This window comes from Podarcis bocagei (assembly GCF_964188305.1).
Source record: "Podarcis bocagei genome assembly, chromosome: 7".
Taxonomy (NCBI): Eukaryota; Metazoa; Chordata; class Lepidosauria; order Squamata; family Lacertidae; genus Podarcis; species Podarcis bocagei.
In genome coordinates, this window is record NC_138132.1 from 39467809 (window position 1) to 39484572 (window position 16764).

General features: G+C 46.3%; 2 protein-coding genes across 2 annotated transcripts in view; one reads left to right on the forward strand and one right to left on the reverse strand.

Annotated features, from left to right (window-relative positions):
• Positions 1-7236, forward strand: part of GARRE1 (granule associated Rac and RHOG effector 1) — a 57044-nt gene extending 49808 nt beyond the window's left edge. Inside the window, exons 11-14 of the mRNA XM_081203366.1 lie at positions 751-916; positions 2248-2382; positions 3750-3828; positions 4783-7236. Of these exons, the coding sequence (XP_081059492.1) occupies positions 751-916; positions 2248-2382; positions 3750-3828; positions 4783-5094 (692 nt within the window). The 3' untranslated portion in view covers positions 5095-7236. The remainder of the gene's footprint in view (positions 1-750; positions 917-2247; positions 2383-3749; positions 3829-4782) is intronic.
• Positions 7237-11498: 4262 nt separating this feature from the next.
• SS18L2 (SS18 like 2) lies at positions 11499-16752 on the reverse strand. The gene is made up of 3 exons (XM_081203405.1): positions 16594-16752; positions 15638-15714; positions 11499-12280 (listed from the first exon to the last, which is right to left on the reverse strand). The coding sequence occupies exons 1-3, from the start codon at positions 16660-16662 to the stop codon at positions 12187-12189; spliced, it is 240 nt and encodes a 79-aa protein (XP_081059531.1). The 5' UTR covers positions 16663-16752; the 3' UTR covers positions 11499-12186.
• Between the last annotated feature and the right edge of the window lie 12 nt (positions 16753-16764).

A 16764-nucleotide genomic window follows, 5' to 3' on the forward strand; every position in this document is an offset into this window, starting at 1 on the left:
CATCTTTATGATGCAGAGCAGTCTCTCTTAGCAATAGCAATGCTAAGCATTGCAATAGCAATGACTTTCTGAAATTAGTTTCCCCAAAAGTCTGATGGGCTGCCAAGTTCCATAGCAGTATGATATGTGGAGATGATGGACTTACATGTGAATATACATGGGCAGCTTTTTGACTCCATGTTGTTGGAGACAATGTTGTTGGAGGCAATGACTGACCTGACAGGAGAGCCGAGGTATGGCCTGACTCTTCCTTTGGGTTGTCTCCCTTACTTGTATTCTTCATTTGTTTGATCCTTCTCTTGATTTAAGCATACTGAATGGATTTAAGTAGTATTGATCTGTCTTCCTATTTGATGTGCATTCTAAAATAGGATCTAAGCTTCTAGATAGATAGATAGATAGATAGATAGATAGATAGATAGCCAGGCCCACAGACAGAGCATTTCTTGGGCTTCCACTGTGCATGATGTCACCACCACCTCTCTATTTTGCTGGTGGCTACAATGTTGGGGATTTATGTAGCATATTTTGCCTGCCCCCACATAAATCGCTCCCTGGTGAAGTTCTTAATTTTCAGCACTTCAACAGGCATTCCCAACCACTGACTAGCTTCCATTGTGTTTGTATGCATGTGTACACATTCTCATATTCTCTCTGTTTGTCTGTCTGAGGGGTAGATGACGGATCATTGCAATGGAAATATCCAAGTGTGTCAATAGTTGACTGTCAGGTTTCTTTTTTTACTCCCAGTTGGCTCTGATCCAGAGTTTGCTCGTTATGTGGCTGGGGTCAGTCAGGCCATGCAACAAAAAAGGCAAGCACAGCACTTCCGTCGCCCCAGCAACACACGTAGCAACTGGCCTCATCCTGACGACCCGCACAGAACCTGGCCTTTCCCAGAGTATTTCACAGAAGGGTAAGGAGCTACCTGTGGCACCCTTGTGTACATCCATCTTTGCTAGCAGCTGTAAAATTAGGGATTTTTGCTGCATCAGTTATATATCTTGTTTAGACATACCTACCCATATGCTTAGAAAGTTGAGGTAATTTTAATCTGTTTTGGTATTCAAACTTTTATATGTTTTAAAGTATAGTTGTGAATTTTTCTCAATTTTATTGTTTTAACTTTTTGTAAACTACTTTGAGGGTTGTTGTTTTTTACAATCAGGTAGTGTATAAATTTTAGTGTGTGTATGCGTGACCACTTTGCGTGCGCCCAATTGACATGCAGCTGTCAACACGTGTGCTGCTTTCGTTCCCAGAAGGGGTTGGTGTGGGGGCAGAATGAGCTTACCTGTGACTTCTGATGCGCACAATGACCCAGAACGGAACCCCTGTGCAAACAGGGAATTGCCTGTTTATAATATTTATACTGCAGCTCTTCCAAGTTCAGGATTGCATTTCCATGCAGCATGTGGATATTTTCTGCTTTGGGCAAGGGCAGCCAAGGTAGCACCTTCCTGATGTGGTTGGACTCCAGGTCCCATCATTCCTAGCCATTAACTGTGCAGGCTGGAGCTGATGGGAGCTGGAGTCCTCAACATCTGCAGGACACCACCTTGGCTGCCGCTACAGTAATGCCAGTTTTAAAGGGTTGTTAAGTGAATATGTAGGGACACGGGTGGCGCTGTGGGTAAAACCTCAGTGCCTAGGACTTGCCGATTGTATGGTCGGCGTTTCGAATCCCCGAGGTGGGGTGAGCTCCTGTCGTTCGGTCCCAGCTCCTGCCCACCTAGCAGTTCGAAAGCACTCTTAAGTGCAAGTAGATAAATAGGGACCACTTTATAGCGGGAAGGTAAATGGCGTTCCCGTGTGCTGCGCTGGTGCTGGCTCGCCAGCTGCAGCTTCGTCACGCTGGCCACGTGACCTGGAAGTGTCTTTGGACGGCGCCGGCTCACGGCCTCTTAAGCGAGATGAGCACGCAACCCCAGAGCCGTACACGACTGGCCCGTACGGGCAGGGGTACCTTTACCTTTACCTTTTTAAGTGAATATGTACTGGGTCCTTAGAGGGGATATAGATTCCATATGCAGTGCCTGAATAAGCCATGGGATAAATGCTGAAAGATGATGCTGAATTTGTTAGTTTAGTCTTATTTTAGTATTAGCATTCATGGAGATTTTTCTTCTTGCCCTGTGAATGTTTAGTAACGTTTAAGAGCAACTAGGGTGGTGAGAGCCTCCCACCACCGCTCACATCTCTACTGTTAGTCTCTTTCTCTTGATTGCTTCCCTGCTCTCATCTCAGGGAGATGGCAAGCAGCTGGTCAGGTACTCAGGGCGACTCTGCCAGCTCCAGTGATGAGACTTCCTCTGCCAATGGAGACAGTCTGTTTTCCATGTTCTCAGGGCCAGATATTGTTGCTGCAGTCAAGCAAAGAAGGTGAGTTGAATTCTTAACAAAGCAGGAGGCCAAATCTTTGGTTTTGCTGGTGGATAAAGATTTTGCCACCTTAACTTGCAAGGGTCAGGCTGTTCCAAAACTTTCCTGTGCCAAGTGTGAGTCACAAGGCCAAGCTAGGTTTGGAAATAAGAAAGAAATCTGAACTACTCTTGGCTGTCTTGCCACCTAGGTTTTGTTTCTCCTTTAATGTTGCCTGAGCTTGCAGTTGTCTCAGCCCTTTGAAAGAAGCAAGAAAAGAAACCAGGGCCCAGAGGGTTTGGGGAATATGCTATAATCTTCCATTTCTGGTTGTGGTTCTGACTACTTTTCCCTTAATTTGTCTTGTGGGATTTATTCCTGCTCATTAGTACGTGCCTGCATTGGTGGAAGCTAGGAAAGCCACATGGATGTGCTGCATGTGTTAAGTCTCTGCTATAGTGACAGGCGTGCTTCTTTTTTATTATTATTATTATTATTATTATTATTATTATTATTATTATTATTATTATTATTAAAGGAATAATAGACATGTGGCAAACAGGTATTTGAAAATGCAAATGTGGATTGGCTGTGGCTCCCTCTTGAGCACACCCAGCAGCAAGCACCAGATTTATGGCTGTGAAATAACCATGAAACTAATAAAAGTGCCCAGTGACAGAAAAGAGGATCCACAATTGAAAGTCCAGTTAATCAGTCCTGCTGATTGAAGAACAAGAAAGCTGATTTCGAATAGAGAAGGCAGACTTCTCTCAACAAGGCCAATGTCACACAGTTTTGACAACAGCATGCCTGGCGTTGAGTCCATGTTCATAAATACTATTCCTCTGAAAACAAGATGCTGCTGAGGCAGAGCTGCTACTGCCAAGGGAGGTCTGTAGCCTTGGTGTCCTGCTTGAAGGCTTCCCCAAGGCATAAGCCAAGCTATTCGTAGGGACAAGAACCCTGTGGTCCCTAATGAATAGTGATTGTGACCATCCTACGGCTATTTGAGCAGGACTGGACAATTAAATATTAAGTATTGCAAAAGTACAAAACCCTGCTTTGGTGCAATATCAGAAGCACTGGTCCACAGTTTTTATTGGCTGCAGTATGGCCTAGCTGCTGCTGTGCCATAGACTTCTATCTGCCTTGTTGGCTAGGTGTCTGAAAGTTTAATTCATAAACCTTTAATTGCCATGAAAGTAGCAGGTTAGATGCAAAGGCCCTTAGTACAAGTGTACTTCACTTGTAAGACTCCTATTGCCCTCTATTTTGACCACGGAAATACAGCATAAAGTGTTTGTCAGAATTGAAAAATATTTTCTCATTTAAGACCCTGCCATGACACTAACCAACCATTTTCTCTCATTGGATAAATATTTCCACAGGAAACACAGCAGTGGGGAGCAAGACCCGAGCACACTTCCTTCCCCACCACTCCTTTCTACAGTGGATGATCATAGTCAGGCAAGTATCAGGCTGAATAGTGCCTCTTTTTGGGTGGCTAATGGTGGAGGGGGCCTCTTTGATGGGATTCCAGGTGGCTTTTCTTCTTTAAAAAATCCGTCAGTAAAAATGTTCCCCGAATTCAGCCCAGTTTTAAATAGTCAAGTTCACTATACTTGCAGATTTTAAGGCCAACAGAACTGCACTGCTTCATTTTTTATTATAGACAACTGAATATGCTCCATGGAATTTATTGGAGACTCCAAAATGTTTCACTTTTACTTTGATCTTAGGGGGTGTAGATCCATTGGAGATGCATTTCCCCCTCCCCTTCTCTGAAAGCCAGATAATATAATGGGCTGCTGGGAGAACCTCCCAGGTGAATGGTATTGCTCTGTGTGATTGATGTGGTATTGATGTAGGAGGGCTTTGACCCCAACAGGCTGCCGAGCAACATGGCTGGGTGGCTCTTCCTCCTTCCCAAGGGAATGCTTTTGGAGTGTTGCAGAAATGGCAAAGAGGTGGCACTAACTGCAATAACAGTCCAAGTTCTAACCAGGGTAGGAGAGAGAACTATGGGAGAGTTTCTTCTTCATTGCTCCCCTCCCATTTGTAAAAGACAAGAATATTGGCTCTTCCTGTTCCTAGATTCTGTGGCTTTAGTGCTCTCTAGGGAAGGCACTGGAGGTGGGGCTATGAGTGGGCCCCTTATGTGTGCTGTTGGTCCAGGATGTAGTGGTTTACATGGGACAGAGTTAAACTGCTCCAGTGGGCAAGATTTCTGGAGATGCCCCAGGAGTTCAAGTCATCAGTGGGACAGGTTACCTTGCACTCTGATAATGTTTCTGTGTGACTGTCATCCACTTGTTTGGAAGAAAGTGGTATACTAAGGAACATTTGCAGCAGGGCCAGAAATGGTTCCTGGCAGTGGATGTGCAGGAAGGAAGCTCAGATGTTGTCATTGGTCTCTTGCAGGACAACAAAACCAAAACCTGGCCTCCAAAAGCTCCTTGGCAGCACACACTGCCCAGTCAAAACATGTCTTTGTACCAGATGAGTAGCCCTGCCAGCCAGTGGAATGACACCATGCAGATCCTGCAGTCACCCGTTTGGTCCACAGCCAACGATTGCACACCATCAACAGGGATTTCCTCCACTTTTGCCTATGCGCAGCAGCAGCAGCAGCAATCGCCGCCGCCGCCATCTCAGCACAAACCGATGAATAAGGGCTTTAAACCTTTTCCAGTCAAGCACGAACGCAGGCCATCTTACATGCATCAGTACTGACGGCTTTTTCTAGCAAGAAATGCCGCAGAGGACCAAAGTCTTTGATGTGACAAACATTTGCTTTGTTTTACAGTTGTGCGGTGGTGGCTGTCTCTTCTGGTGGTTCTGTGGAGTGACAGCTTCTAGTGGTGATTCTCTCTCTCTCTGTAGAGTGCTGAGCAAATGGTGCCAAGGTGTTACATGTACACACAACAGCCCTAAACTGTGATGCTTTCAAAGCGTATATGGACTACCCTGCTAACAAACTGCTACATTATTACCACAGAAAACACTGTATTTTATAGCTATTTTTTCATATAGATTTATAGTTACCATTTCTTGCTAAAACAAATTTGAGTACATTTTTAAGCAAATCTAGCAGTTTTGCTCAACACTCCTTTTCTTTAGATTTCTAATTGACAAGGTAAAAAGTCTTCACTCCGGTGACATCGGCTGCTGTAGCTTTTTTAATGCATCAGTTGTTAACGTGCCACACAAGCTCCTGGTCACAACAGTGGTGCACAGACAACTGCAAAAAGCTTTTTCCAGTTATTTGCTTCATGCAAAAATAGCTGGAACCACTCCAGCCCAGGTAACTTGTGACATAACTTAATGGGCACAATCCACCTGTAACCTGAGCTCAAGATCCATAAAGTAGTTTGGGGTGGATTGTATTCATCTGTGGCTGACACTACATTAGAATACACAATTTGATACTTTTACATTTGGCCAAAGGCATTATCCATACAGTGCTCCTTAAATGTATGAAAGAATAGTTAAGACTACTTGCAAATATTTAAAGTCTTATTTCAATGCTAGACTTAGTGTGTAAAAACATGAGCTGGCTCAGAAGAGAGAGAACTTAAAAACACTATTTTTTGTAGTGCTAACGATTAAAGTTACTACTTTCAGTCAATATGTGCCATTAAATAAATGAACCTGTGGAATTAGGAAATAACCTTCCAACCAAAGTGGATCTGGGGGAATGACTGGTGCTTAAATTGAAAAAAAAAGGTAAATATGTATAGTTATCCCATTGTATATTAATTGAGGTGAGAGAAGTCTTTATAAAAACCTATTTAAATTTTCATATTTCATCTTTGAAAGAGTAATTATAAACCACAATATTTTCTGGTATAAAGGTTTTTGACAGTATTAATATTATTTTTATATTTTCTTAAGTCATATCATTCTAATACATTGACAAGTAAAATGGGTTATTAGTTATAAATGCATATAGTTTTTTGATGAAGATAAAAGCACATTTAAGTTCCCATTTTCTACAAACGAAGTACATGTGTATATTAAAGATACCAAATTATATATAAATATATATAAATAAAATACACAACACTAAACGTTGGGGTGGGCAGAGTCGAGGAACCCCTCCCCCGCCTTCTGCTTGTGTGGTGATGGGCCATCTTGGCAGGCCCAGAATGTTACTATTTGTGCTGGTTGAAGATGCCAATGTTGCCTGTATTTATGATATTGTCACCATGTTTCCTCAAAACCCACCCTTACCATGTTTACAGAGTTGTTTGCTGTGCATAACTTTAGTCATGTGCTTTGCACAATCAGTGTGGCTTCTGTCTGTAAATTGTTAATGTTTTGTACCTTCTGCTAAAAATGTTGGTGAATTTAACAAGTGGGGTTTTTTTTTTGTTTTGTTTTTTACTTTCCTGGAGGACACCATTGAAAACTTATATTGGACCCTACAATCTATTGCAGTTGTATGCCACAATGATTTCAGGTCAAAGTACAGATGTTTGTTGCGTTGACGTTCCCTACAGAGCATCTAAACTGCAGTTGCAAATTTGAGTGGTAAATACAAGCACTGGCAGTTTCTAAAATTGGAGTGAATTGTGGAAATACAGGTGTGTCAGTTTCTGTCTAGTAGGTGCTACATCATCCTCTGCTTCCAATTATGCTGAACACTGGTAATTTTCCCAAGTTGTTTGCACTTGGCAACCAAATGTTGCCATGTGATGTTTCACACTGCCAAGTGCATGGGGTTTGGTGCTTAGTTAACTTACCCTTATTGCAGTACTTCTGTGAATAGCTAATGCTTTGGAACTGGAATTGTACATTTTGTATTTTAATTTTAAAGCTCCTGTAAGTAAAAATAACCTTATTTGCTTTATTAAAGATATACCTTTAATAGTAGGTTATATCTTGTTAAAATAAGGTTTCTGCTGAAGATATGAGCACCACTAAGCTGCAAGTTAATTTCAGTGGAGCTTTCCTTGCTAGCCCCCAAATTACAACATTCACACAAATAGATACGTGCTCTGAGCTGAAATACCCCAAGGTTTGTCCCACTTTGAGGATAAGGCATGATTGTGGAATTACTGGAAAGATGGCACATTCGCTCTAGATGCAGCTGGATCGTGGTTGGTATATGAGGGTCTTGTGTGTGTGGTGGTAGGGAAAGAAAGTCCAAAGTCTTATTGGACAGAGGCAGGCCCCTTGCAAGGAACTGTTGAATCCTGGCCTTGCAAAAGCAGGCAACATCCCTTTGATTCAGTACTAATACCCAACACTTTGTCGTCTCTGTGTAGTCTTCCTCAACCTGGTGACTACAGCTTCCAACATCCCTTCCTATTGGCTGTGTTGGCTCGGGCCTATGGGACTTGGAGACCCAAATGGCTGGAACACACCAGGCTGCAGAAGGCTGCTCTGGAGCTTAGAAGAGCCTTGCAGCACGGAAACAAATACCTTGCTCCTAGATGCCTCCAGGGCAGGAACAGAGTGCTCTCCAGCTCTTTTTCCACTACTGCCAAGACAGCATGATAGAGAACACTGTCTAGATGGGGGGGGGGGATCCCCTCATAAAGACTGTTATATTATCTCACTTTTGATCCCTCATTCTTTTACTTATTTACAAAAATGAGGCTCTTGTGCCTTAAAACATTGCTGCATTTGTGAAGTTCCCTCTGGTTGACACGCAACTGATTTCTCCCTTCCCTGTGCCCTTAAGGATTAAGTACTTGCTTGAATTTCTCACAAGCATGTGGGATCCAGCCTGCTATCATAGTGTAACTTTGATACCAGTGATTTTCATTCAGGTGCCTCTTTCAGTGTTAACTTACCAAGTATGAAGTCATAGGCAAGGAGCATGTATTCACAATGCCACATGAAACCAAAAGTCCCGTAGCTCCTGCTCTGATGTGGGTGTAGAACTGATGTGGGATCATTTGCAAAGGTCATTAGAAACCTCACATACAACATCCCCAAATCCATTTTCTTTGTTGAGCTAGCCCCTTAGGCATGGTACCTAGGCCAAGCCAGCTTCAGTCCCTAGCATTCTCTATGCTTACAGCAGGCATGACCAAACTTGGCCCTCCATATATTTTGAGAGCTAACAGAACCAGTGGTCAGGGATGATGGGAATTGTAGTCCCAAAAAATCTGGAGGGCCAAAGTTTGGCCATGCCTGACTTGCAGTCTTAATACTACCGAGTGTAGGATATTAAACACATGCTATGTGGACACCTTTTCTGAATGGAAATGTATCTGGATTCCTAACCCAAGCTTTACTACCTAGCAGACATTGTGTATATTGTCTATAGGTCTCGCCCAGCCTGTCTCATCCAGATGTTTTGGACTAGAACTCTCAATTCCAGCCAGCTCACATGGGCTGGTTGGGACTGCTAGGATGGCATTAGTAACTAGTGTGCTTGGTACCAGAACTATAGCTGGTCCCATAATGCAACAGCACAAGTGGTGAGGGACAGGAATATATATGATTGCAAGAACAGCTGTCTATAAATAGTGTGGCAAAGCTTTTTCAGATGTCAGACCTGGAGCAGGAAGAATAAGTGTCTGCTTCAGGAAGGAAAATTTTGACCAGCATTGATGAGTATCTAGAACTCCTATTGACACATCAAAGTCTCACTGCCTCATTCAAGGCTTGATATGGGCACTCTATATCCTCAAAACCTATCCAACCTGTCCTGTGTAGCATCTTGCACTGATGTTTCACTTAAGTATGTGGGTATCTATAGCACTTAAGTTCCATACCATGTAAGCATGTAAGCAGTACCTCACCAACTATTCTGTACACTTAAGTCTTCGCTTTCCACCATCTTTCTGCCCCTGTCCTCATCCAAATTTAACAGACTTAACACACTTGCGACAAATAGTCTTGGTTTTATTATTAGAAAATTCATGATTCAAAATGGCAGAATGTTATTTGATCCCACTGCCTTAACTAGTCAGGTACTAGTCATCTTCTTGCCTCACTCTGCTTAAGAACAGGTCTGATTGCCCAGCTACAATACAGCATTCTGCCTGGGGTACCTCACTGTATTATCAGGTGCAATCGATGTGAATTTAGCAGCAGTTCCAGAAAGTAATGTTTAAAGTTAGAAAGAACATTGAAAATGTATGTTTTAAGTTACAATACCTGGATCTGCTCCACTTGCAGGATACCAAATGATATGGAATTGCTGAAGAGTGCATTCATTCTAGATGCAGCTGTTGTATGGCTGTATCCTACAGCTGCAAAGAACTGCACAGCTGCCATGGACAGCCTCCCAGGGCCCCGAGGCCAGTGGTAGAGGCTAGAGAATGCCTCCGTTCATCTCAGAGAGGATTAACAGATGCTTTGCCTCTGGCTCGAGTGTGTTGTGTAGTGGCCTTCATTGTAAGTTGGGAGTAAAAACAATTTCTAACATGAAACCCCTTTGTATCAATATGCTGTCATTTCTTACCATAGACTGGAAACATAACTTAGAAACTTTTAGTTAATAAGCATGGTTGGGGAGAGCTCCCATTTTATACTACTCCTGGTCCAGGGGGGCGGAGGTCCATTCCACCAGCAGTGTAAATGTAGTAGGAGAGGCTTTCAACCACTAGCTTCAGTGATAGAACAAGCTGCTGTTACTACTTCACATCAGCTCACTATGTTCCTTTTACATTGTATAGCTTTAGGTTTTTTTCTTTTTTTAAAGGAGAGAAATCCCCCACACCAACAGTCCTCCTTTACAATTAAGTGTGCTCTGGCAGCAGCTACTTTGCCTAGTCAGGGGAGATAGCTGGGGCATACCAAACAAAGAAAGTACCGCATTTTTCGCCCTATAGGACGCACTTTTTCCCCTCCAAAAATGAAGGGGAAATCTGGGTGCGTCCTATGGGGCTAATGCAGGCTTTCGCTGAAGCTTGGAGAGCGAGAGGGGTCGGTGCGCACCGACCCCTCTCACTCTCCAGGCTTCAGGAACACATCCGCAGCCTAGGCAGCCCTGTGGGAGTTCCCGCAGGGCTGTCTAGGCTGTGGATAGCAGCCTGCTTCCTGGAGCACCAGGCGCGCTGAAAGCAGAACGCCCGGCGCTTTGGGAACACATCCGCAGCCTAGGCAGCCCTGCGGGCGTTCCCCGCAGGGCTCCCCACACTGCGGATAGCAGCCTGCCGCCGGGCGCAAGGGGCGTCCTGAAGCAGAGCGCCCCTCACGCCGGACAGACATCCGCAGCGTGTTGGAGCCCTGCGGGAGTTCCCCGCAGGGCTCCCCACGCTGTGGATAGCAGCCTGCCGCCTGGTGCGAGAGGCACCCTGAAGCAGAGCGCCCCGCCCGCCGGACAGATATCGGCCCGCCCCACAAGCTCGGGGGAGAGGAAGGAGGCGCAGCGCCGCCACCCCGCTGTTCCTCGACCTGGTTCGGTTTCCCCGACCTGGTTTTTTGGGGGGGGAATAAAGGGGAAAAAATTCCTTTATTTCCCCCCAAAAAAACTAGGTGTGTCCTATGGGACGAAAAATACGGTTGTTTTAAGCAATAATAAAAGGGAGCTATAAAGTGAGCAAGCAAACTCTGGGTGTTTCTGACAGTTAGAGCTGTTTTGACAGTGGAATAGACTCCGTCGGGAGGTTGTGGGCTTTCCTTCCTTGGATGTTTTTAAGCAGAGGTTGGATGACCATCTGTCAGGGATGCTTTAGTTGAGATTCCTGCATGGCAGGGGGTTGGACTTGATGACCCTTGAGGTCCCTTCCAACTCTACGGCAATGCACCAGCTCTTCTGCATTCCAAAGCAGCTGTGGTGCTCTTTCATCACTCATTCATAAAGTGTTATTATTGAGGCAATCTTACCCAACCTGCAGCCTTTCAGACAGTTTGATCTTCAACTCCCATGAACCCTGGATAGCACAGCTATATTGTCTGGAGCCACTGAGTTTTAGTCCAAAACATCTGGAGGGCATTGGCTGGGGAAAACAACTCATGCTAAGCTACAAAACCAGCTATCCTTTCCCTAAGAATCCATGGGGGGGGGGAAACCTCAGTTTACTGCCTAGAATCTTTCAGTAAGTTCTAGCAAGAAACATTTAAAACATTGCTAGAACCTTAGCAGTCCAGGAGGGAAAGAAAATATTTCATAAAAGCACACTGAGAACTATGGAGATATGGATTGGTCTGAAAATATTAAGTGGTTCAACACAGCCAGTTGAAATATCTTTATTTTTTCCTCTACTGCATTTATGTATCAGGATCAATATGGTTTTTACTACAGAAAAGGAATACACATTAAAGTAATCAAAGCTTAGCAGTGCCCTTTACGAGTGATAATGTTTAATTCCATACAAGTAAGAGGCAAAAGGAGGTGTTTTGTCAGTAGGCATGTGACAATTCTCTCTTCCAAGCACTAACAGGTAACTGCATACACCACCACATTGTTATAATCTCTTGCTCTTTTCACCATATCCGGAATAAGATTTTAATGTAAAATGTTAAGTACCCCTTCTTTACCAACCTTCTTCATGGGTCACTGGGCTAGAATGTAATGTCACCTGGAGAACTGATGCTCTGAGGCAATGGCAAATGTTGATAATAATACCCATCAACCTTGACCTTTTAAGCAGTGACATTGTAGCTGAAGGAATATGCGGTGCACGATGTCATTTTTCCTTTTGCACCCAAGGTGGGGGTAAAGCAAATGGCATTTACTAGTTGATGGCAAAGAGGATGAAATGAAGGCAGGAATGTGTTCTGTTAAGAAGCACAATTCAGCTGGCTTTCCATCAGGTGCTGGATTTATTCCTCTCCTTTAAAGAGGAGGGGACTAATGGATCTTCCAGATTCACTCCCCATTTCCTTCAAGGATTCACAAGTGTGCCAAGAAGCACAGTATCAGTCTGCAACAGTCTTCCCTGCATTTGGAGAGGGAGATGCATCCGCTATAGTAGCTAAATAAATCAGGTTTCTGTGCAGTGTGTGCTGGTGTCTGTAACAGAGAAACAGAAGAATGAGATTCCTTAGGGCAACTGAAATAACAGAATTGCTCTGGCAGCCAGCATATAAGTGACAGTAGGATTTAGGTCTCTATTTTGCTCACTTCATACTTGAGAAAGCAGGGGGAAGGCAAGAGTTGTTAATTAATATGAAGCCAATAATATTTTTGAATCCTCTTAGCTTCTTTCCCCTGTTCCTGATAGTATTTTATTTTTAAATTGAAGGAAATGTTTTTTTTAAAAAAAATACTACCGTATTTTTCGCTCTATTGGACGCACCGGACCACAGGACGCACCTAGTTTTTAGAGGGGGAAATCAAGGAAAAAATATTATCCCTCCCCCCAGCCCCAAAGAGCAACGGACAGGCTGCGCGCAGCCTGTCTGCTTCTCCCAGAGCTTCTTGGGGCTGCGGGGGAAGCCCGGGTTCCCCCACCAGCCCCAAAGAGCAAAGAAGCCAAGACAGCTCAGGGGATCCATAGCCGCGCAACCTCTCCAGCCAGGAGCTAAACCTCTCCAGCACGGCTAAAGAAGAAGACAAGGCAGTCCAGGGCAGGCACTCACTGCCCTGGCTTCCTCTTTAGCCTTGCACAGCATCTTTAGTCTTGCACAACGGGATGGATTGCGCCCGCTGTCCACCGGGGCTGGACTAGATGACTCCTGGGGTTCCCTTCCAACCTTGCAATTCTATGACCTCGGAAGGTGTTTGGGGTCTCCACCACTGGAGGCTTTTAAGCAGCGGTTGGGGGACCATCTCTCTGGCGTTCTTTAGCTGTGATTCCTACATTGTGAGGGGGCTGGGCTAGATGACCCTCAGGTGGCCCTCCCAACTCTATACAGTCCTACAGTTCTGCAGCAGGAGATCCACAGCCACTTAGAATCATAGAATCATAGAACTGGAATAGACCACAAGGGCCATCGAGTCCAACCCCCTGCCAAGCAGGAAACACCATCAGAGCACTTCACACAATGCCCACACCATCAGAGCACTTCACACAATGCCCACTCCCAATTTTCATCTGAGAGACATGTGGCTTCAGTGTCTAGGTAGGTACCACCCTACTTGCCACACTTCCCCCACCTCACTTAAGCTGAGGGAATTCCTGCCCAGAGAAGCTCCCAGGTGAGGCAAGGGTTAAGATCTACCTCTGGTAGATCTCTTGCGGCTGGAGAGGCGCGCAAGTCTAAAGGGGAAGCCAGGCAGCAAACGGGATCGATCGCGCTCGCTGCCTGGCTTCCCCTTTAGCCTTGCGAAGCCTCCACCCCCCCCACCCCCGGAGAGGTGCGCAAGTCTAAAGGGGAAGCCAGGCAGCGAGCGCGATCCATCCCGTTTGCTGCCTGGCTTCCCCTTTAGCCTTGCGAAGCCTCCACCCCCCCCCACCCCCGGAGAGGTGCGCAAGTCTAAAGGGGAAGCCAGGCAGCGAGCGCGATCCATCCCGTTTGCTGCCTGGCTTCCCCTTTAGCCTTGCGAAGCCTCCACCCCCCCCCACCCCCGGAGAGGTGCGCAAGTCTAAAGGGGAAGCCAGGCAGCGAGCGCGATCCATCCCGTTTGCTGCCTGGCTTCCCCTTTAGACTTGCGAAGCCCCCCCCCCCACCCCCGGAGAGGCGCGCAAGTCTAAAGGGGAAGCCAGGCAGCGAACGGGATGGATCGCGCTTGCTGCCTGGCTTCCCCTTTAGACTTGCGAAGCCCCCCACCCCCACCCCACCCCCGGAGAGGCGCGCAAGTCTAAAGGGGAAGCCAGGCAGCGAACGGGATGGATCGCGCTCGCTGCCCTGGCTTCCCCTTTAGCCTTGCGAAGCCTCCACCCCCCCCCCACCCCCGGAGAGGTGCGCAAGTCTAAAGGGGAAGCCAGGCAGCGAACGGGATGGATCGCGCTTGCTGCCTGGCTTCCCCTTTAGACTTGCGAAGCCCCCCACCCCCACCCCACCCCCGGAGAGGCGCGCAAGTCTAAAGGGGAAGCCAGGCAGCGAACGGGATGGATCGCGCTCGCTGCCCTGGCTTCCCCTTTAGCCTTGCGAAGCCTCCACCCCCCCCCACCCCCGGAGAGGTGCGCAAGTCTAAAGGGGAAGCCAGGCAGCGAGCGCGATCCATCCCGTTTGCTGCCTGGCTTCCCCTTTAGACTTGCGAAGCCCCCCACCCCCCCACCCCCGGAGAGGCGCGCAAGTCTAAAGGGGAAGCCAGGCAGCGAACGGGATGGATCGCGCTTGCTGCCTGGCTTCCCCTTTAGACTTGCGAAGCCCCCCACCCCCACCCCACCCCCGGAGAGGCGCGCAAGTCTAAAGGGGAAGCCAGGCAGCGAACGGGATGGATCGCGCTCGCTGCCCTGGCTTCCCCTTTAGCCTTGCGAAGCCTCCCCCCGGCTGGAGAGGTTGTGCAAGGCTTTTCTAGAGGAGGGAGAAGGGACTGACTGGCGGCGTCAGTCCCTTCTCCCTCTTGGGGAAAAGCCCGCAAGAGCCGCGCGAAGCTTGTGTGGGGCTCTTGAGGGCTTTTCCTGCCTGCCTCCTCCCTGCATTCGCTCCATAGGACGCACAGACTTTTCCCCTTAGTTTTTAAGACGGGAAAAGTGCGTCCTATGGTGCGAAAAATACGGTAATTAAGTCAATGTTTTGTTGTTGTTTAGTCGTTTAGTTGTGTCTGACTCTTCGTGACCCCATGGACCAGAGCACGCCAGACACTCCTGTCTTCCACTGCCTCCCGCAGTTTGGTCAAACTCATGTTGGTAGCTTCAAGAACACTGCCCATGTTTAATGATGTTTAATGATCACTTAATTCCTGCAAAGGCATAGATGAGTGGGCAATGATGCACACTGGAGCACATCATTCTAACTTTACATTCACACTGATGAAGTCTGAACTAGCAGTGTCTAACCAGGGAAGATCTTGCTGTTGTGGTACACAGCTCTATAAAATCATCAAGCTTGTGCAGTGGCAGCAAAAGGGGAAAATGTTAGGGATTATTAGAAAATAAATTAAAAATAAAACAGCCACTATTACAATGGCCTTTCAGAAGTCTAGGGCTGCCAAGAAGAAGGGGTCGGTACATCTGTAAGCTATTACCTCCCACATTAAAGTCAGCAAAATAAACAAGATTTTCATTAATGCCCTGCACAGTCTGGTTGTGTTTTACAGACCAATTGCATTTATTTCAGCAACAATGTGCCTGATTTCAATTCTCCTTCACCTCCCCTGTAAATTTGCTCAGGACCAATGAGATTTATTCAAACCCACGTCTCGCAATGAGACACGCAAGCTCTCTAAACAATTACTTGATTGTTTGCTTTAATCAAGCAAATACAAAAATGAAGTCCTGAAAAATGCATAATAGGCGACTCTTAGATTGAATTTACTTACTGCACACATTCTTCAGCTCTTCCTTTATTCTGATATTCCACAATACATCGAATAAGCTGGTCATTTTCTTCAAGCAGCTGAAAGTCACAACAGCACTGGATCAACTACACATTACAGAAACTTGTTCAAGAACTACTACTAAACAATTACACTGGATAATTGTGAGGATGCTTTATAGACTGTGCACTACCATCTCACGATCAAGGAGGCAGTGTGTGGGTGGGTGGTCAGAGGGTTCAAAGGCACCAGGGAACAATTTTAAGAGCACCATGGTGCCCACAGGTGTCCTACTGATGACCCCTGATTTCAGATTATTAAAGTGGTGGGTGAAGAATATCCGGTACTAAAAGAATGTCAACTTCAGTCGTCAACTTACAGACTTAAATATTAAAGGGTGAGTTTTCTTTTTGGTAGCGTTAAGAGTTTACTATTACTGCAAAAGGTATAGGATATTCTCGCAGACTATGCTATTCATTTGTTTTAGTCATCTTTCTGGCAGTGTACCGCTTTTTATTGTACTTGGTTATGGCCTCTCGCTAAGCAATCATGACCGAGGAGAGTGAAGGAGCCGAACTGCGCAGCGCCACTGATTTCGGCCAACCCTGAGAATGTACAGAGTGCACTGCCCTTCCTAATGCACAGGCGGATCAGAGTGGGCGTTCCTTGACCAGAGTCACTGACGTCACCCTCTCAGCTTTTAAGCAGCCCGGACCATCTTCACGCAGCCTGCAAGAGGCGGGGAATGAAATGGCAAAGACACTTCCGGTTCTAATCGGCTAACTAACCCAATACAAAGAACCTGGCCAGAAAACCAGAGAGAGCGGAAAGGTAGAGCGGCGCTCTGACTCCTCCCGATGTTCTTGCCTTTCCTATGGCGGCGTACGGGAGTTAAAAACAGGGCTGCGTGAGCGACGCTCCCCTCCGCTCTCTCTATGGCGCCCGTCCCTTTCGCTCACCCGTTGCAACGTCTCTTGGTTCACCTCCGCCTTGCCTCGGAGTTTCTCCGGCACGAAAACCACCGACATGCCAGCGGAGGGAGCGGCAGCGGCTTCTAAGCCTCACGCGAAAAGTGGGCCGCGACGCAAAGGTTGATGGGAGCAAAAGGACAATACTTTGCACCGATTGGC